The sequence below is a fragment of the Ceratotherium simum genome, chromosome 3 (assembly GCF_057802395.1).
Source record: "Ceratotherium simum simum isolate JZ-2026a chromosome 3, ASM5780239v1, whole genome shotgun sequence".
Classification (NCBI taxonomy): domain Eukaryota; kingdom Metazoa; phylum Chordata; class Mammalia; order Perissodactyla; family Rhinocerotidae; genus Ceratotherium; species Ceratotherium simum.
The window spans coordinates 25,646,809-25,651,949 of NC_141902.1; the positions used below are offsets into that span (position 1 = coordinate 25,646,809).

Genomic DNA, 5,141 nt, shown 5'->3' on the forward strand with positions numbered 1-5,141 from the left:
TTATGTGCTCACTAAATATTTGTCAAATTAAACAAAAGTAATAAATAAACAGTCTTGATTGAGGATTCACTACTATTGGAAATGCAATATTTCCTCGGTCCTAAAATAATATTAATTTTAAGGAATGGTATCTGTTTAACCAAAGCTTTTTAGGAGAAAAAGTTACACTATCTTAACAATAGTCAAATATTCCTGAATTTCAGAATCATTGAAAAGTGAAAAATATGAATCCTAGACAGAAAAACATTATAACTGATGTCACAAAATCCCTGTAAAATGAACTGAGATCAATATCTTATTCTCCCACTATATCATTGACTCCAAGGTAAGATAGCTAACCTATGTGAATAAGGCAACGAATACTAATCTTATACTTTCAATGGCTATCTAGCCTCAAGGATGCTTTCTGCTGAGGTCTGTCTGCAGTATTTTGTTGCCAAACTTTAATCAAATAATTTTCCCCCACAGGGTAGGGAACCTATAAGATGTGGATTTGCATCAAAAGCCTGGGGCATGATTTAGGACCCTCTTCTTTCCCAGCTTTTCAAATTGTTAAAGACACATTAGCTGATATTCACAAGAGCTGATAGAAGAATCGATGTGTGAGTGACCTAAATTACAGATTCTGGGATCCCACCACTAACTTCATGAATGAATTTTCCAGGATTGAGGGCCACTAAGTTGTAATTTCTAAAAGCTCCCCAGGTTGTTTTGTTGCACTCAGCCCGATATCAGCTTACAGATTTCATTTGTGACAACTGTCCTAGACCAAGGCGGTCCTCAAAGATCAGAGAGAAAGCTCTAAGATCAGCATGAGAAAATGTCCCCCGACTACACAAATGTTAAAAAACTAGTCTTTTTCTATGAAGTACCAGCAGCAAAAGCAAACACTTCTTTAGCTCCCTTTTTATACCATTTGTTTTAGAAAACAAAACAGAAAACCTCTGAACATTATTGGGATATAGTTCTGGAGAAGGACCCATCTTTCTGTAAGGCCTTGTAAACATTTATCCCCAGACACATAGATGGAAACTTAGCTCAGTCTGTTTCCTGGAGTTCACTCTCTGCAGATTCAGATCAAGAGACTTCATGAGTCCAGAGTCAATGTGCGAATAGTTTGAGATAATATGCTAACAGGTTGTTTATGCAAATGGCACTAATAAAAAATAATTAAATAATTGAAAATTTGGCTCTTTCACTAAAAAAGGAAAGAAAACATTATAAAGGATACACAAACTACAGTTCAGGAGCTCACCACCAGGTAATGACATGAGCATTCCTTTCAAACCAGTTGCCTTTGGGCCACTGATTTGAGCAATGCAGTGTAGCAAGAGTGACAAACTCTTCTAGGCTTCGGTGAACTGCCAAGGTATCAGAATTTCATTCATGGCCAGAGATCACTTTCTCTCTTTTCCTTGTAACTTGCTTGTGAAAAAGGAGTCTAGAGTATAGTTGTTCAAATTAGCCAATATAAATTGTTCTCAAAAATCTAAAAATACAATTGCCATATGACCCAGCAATTCCACTTCTGAGGATATACTCAACAAAATTTAAGGAATTTGGGTGTATACACAACATATTGAGATATCTATATATCCATGTTTCCATCAAAAGTTGGATGCAATCCAAATGTCCATCAGCAGATGAGTGGATAAACAAAGTGTGGTGTATACATACACTGGAATATTATTCATCCTTAAAAAAGAAGGACATTCTGACATATACTACAATATGGATGAACCTTGAGGACATTATGCTAAATGAAATACATCACAAATGACCAATATTGCATGATTCCACTTATACAAGGTATCTAAAGTAATCAAACTCATAGAAAGAGAAAGTAGAATGGTAGTTGCCAAGGGCTGGAGGGACAGAAGAATGGGGTTGTATTGTTTAACACATATAAATTTTCAGTTTTTCAAGATGAAAATTGTTCTAGAGATGGATGGTCGTGCTGGTTGAATGATGTAAATGTACTTAATACCACTGGATTGTACACTGAAAACTGTGAAAATGGTAAAATTGAAGAAAAAATTGAAGACAAACCTTTTTAGATTTCTACTCTACACATCTGCTTACCAAATTCAGCTGTAAGAGGGAGTTACAATACAAGATCACTTATCAACCATCCATTACCACTCAAATTTTAAGGCACTGAGAACATGTTAGAGGTGGATGGAAGAAATTAGAGAGAATGAGTATTTTGGATTGTGGAACACTGATTGAACAAAGAGGGCCTGGAGGTGTGCAAAATGAGCCACATGATGGCAAATCTGCTTCTGGAGGAGTGGTGAAGGGAAGGGCAAGAGCAGAGAAAGAAGATAATTCATGCTCTGCTCCTTCACAGTGTCCCTCGAAGAGCCACTAATTATTGATCACTTTGTGGATAAGACTGGTTGGAGGCAGGAAAGTCTACATTATGGAAGCTGAGCTCTTCCATGCTGGAGGTGTTAATAAGATGGAATGAGCATTAGCATAATGTTTGTCACCCATTAGGCACCTTAGACAGTAAACAAGAGTACCATTAACTCGGCTAATGAATCTAAATTAAACTAATTCATTAAATAGTATAAAACAGCATGATACACAAAAAGAGGAAAAGCACAGAGATTTCATAGCCTTTCTTATTCAAAACAATGCCTGTAACATCATATATACCCAATAAATATTGAACAAATTGGTCTAAAAATCCACAATTCACATGCAGTTTTATTGATTTTTGAGTCAGATGTTTCTGAAGTTCCTTAGTCAGTTATTCTAGCTCCATCTGATAACCAAGTGGCAAATTGTTTATTATGGCTCTTCTTTGTCTTCAATAAACAATTTCAAGCCAATGATTCAGGGGTAAGGACGTTTTTGATGAATGATAACTCTAGACAGGGTCTATGAACCTAGAAAGATATTTTCTTAGAGTGAGTGTTTTCTCTCTAACCCTACACCTGTGCTGCCACAGCCCTAGCCACTTCCTGTCTATGAATGCAGTTCCCTGCCTTGGTCCCCACAGCAGGTGCATGTATCAAGCAGAGCCCTGGGGTTTTTGTACAACTTCCTCCAACATGCCTCTCACTGTGGGCTCCCTCAGCGCACAGAAATACACTGCGGAGTCCTTGATCTCTGAAGCTGAGATGACAAGATTAATGGACTTGTTTGCCTTCTGGAAATTCAATGAGTAGCGACCTTCTGTGGCATTTTGCTGATAAGATTCCTGACCAATAAGGAAAATCATTGCCCCACTGCTGGGTTGCTTGTACCAGAATAGACTATAACTTCCATCACTGGTATCATATCTGCAGTTCAGGGTCACAGCCTCCTTCTCCTGCACTAACATTGCTGGTTGGGCTTGAGTTACCTTCTGGGCAATACTGGATCCTAAGGGAAAAAAGATAGAATCAGAAGGTTTGGGGAGAAATGGTGTGGGACAAAGAAATTCTATTTTGCACCCTGCTACCCTTCCTTACCAGGGTACCACCAAGACACTGCCTATACCCCTTGTCCTTAGGTCATAGAGGAGGCACAGAGGCCATTCCTACCTAGCAACGTTGAAGCCATGAACATCTTCAGAAGGCTGGAGAACATGTTTGAGTTCTTCCACCAGACAGAAAATATCTTGTTCTTCAATATCACAGCTCTACACTGTGAGAAGAGGCTGACAGGATGAAAGAAGTATTGCTGGGTATGTTCTCCTGCAACCCCAGAACAGGAAACAGGGGTTTCTGGATGTAGCAGGTAAAGTATAAGAAATTGACCCTTAGTTACTAGTATGACGTCATGCATCCTTAATTGTCAAGAATTGAAGAGTTACTCACATTAGAGATCTCACACTGAGTTCTCCAGTGAATCATCAGAAGCAGACAATCCACAGAAGATGGATTCTGACCAAAGATCCTTGAAACAAACATATAACAGCATAAAGTAGATGGCTCCACTCAATACCATTAGAAGAGAATTTTCCTAGATGCTTGGAACCACTGATACAATACTCTCCTTTGTAGTCTTTGTTTTTTGGGTTTTTTCGTGATGAAGATTAACCCTGAGCTAACATCTGTTGTCTCTCTCTTTTTTCTTTTTTTGTGAGGAAGATCAGCCCTGAGCTAACATCTATTGCCAATCCTCCTGCCTTTTTTCCCCCTTTTTCTCCCCAAAGCCCCAGTAGATAGTTACATGTCGTGGTTGCACATTCTTCTAGTTGCTGTATGTGGGACACCACCTCAGCATGGTCGGACAAGCGGTTGTTGCCTCTTTTTGCTGAGGAAGACTGGCCCTCGGCTAACATCCATGCCCATCTTCCTCTGCTTTATATGTGGGATGCCTGCCACAGCATAGCTTGATAAGCAGTACATAGGTCTGCACCTGAGATCCGAACCTGTGAACCCCAGGCCGTGAACTTAACCACTATGCCACCAGGTCGGCCCCGGTAGTCTTTGTTTTTTTTTGTTCCTTTAGTGATATTTACCCACTTTAATGGTAGAATGCTATATGTTTCTAGTTTACCCTACTTTGCTCTAAGTATAGGCTTTATTTGAGGCAATACCCATCCTAATGCTATAATTTGGCTCTACAAAGCCATTGCTAATGCAAGAAAATTGGATATGTCTTTCAATGCCAACTCCTAGAAAAGCCAAAAAATAACCGTACACAAATTATTACTGCTAGAGTGAATCTTCATCAATAAAATTAGCCTTAAAATGTTATAAAAATATCTATTGATAAAAACTTAGGATAGAGTTTGCACAAGTAAACTTTTATACAGAACATGACTCAACCTGATTATATGAGTTAGTCCAACCTTCAACTGTACTTCTCCATTATCGATTGCCATAGTGTTTTTTGAAAACTATAAATTGAGTATCTAAAAGAATTCAAACACTTGATGAGTTATTCCTATAAATTACCTAAAAGTTAAAAGTATCAGGTGTAGTAAAAACTGAAAGTGGTGGCAGAAATGAAGATCATACATATATCCAGTGGATGTGCTTCCGCTAGCTTATATTCAGACTTCTCAAAAGGTTATGTACTGTATGGTTTCGTTCATATTATAGTCTTAAAAAGATGAAAATATGAAATAATAGACCCATGTTTGCCAGGGGTTAGGAATAGGGGCTTGTGTAATTACAAAAGCATAGCAGAGGGGAGTTTTT

General features: G+C 38.3%; 1 gene segment (V, D, J or C); it reads right to left on the minus strand.

Annotated features, from left to right (window-relative positions):
• Positions 1-3,019: 3,019 nt before the first annotated feature.
• On the minus strand, positions 3,020-3,579 carry LOC101402245 (T cell receptor alpha variable 14/delta variable 4-like). The segment is given in 2 exon segments: positions 3,020-3,372; positions 3,534-3,579. Coding segments are annotated over 2 exon segments (399 nt in total).
• Between the last annotated feature and the right edge of the window lie 1,562 nt (positions 3,580-5,141).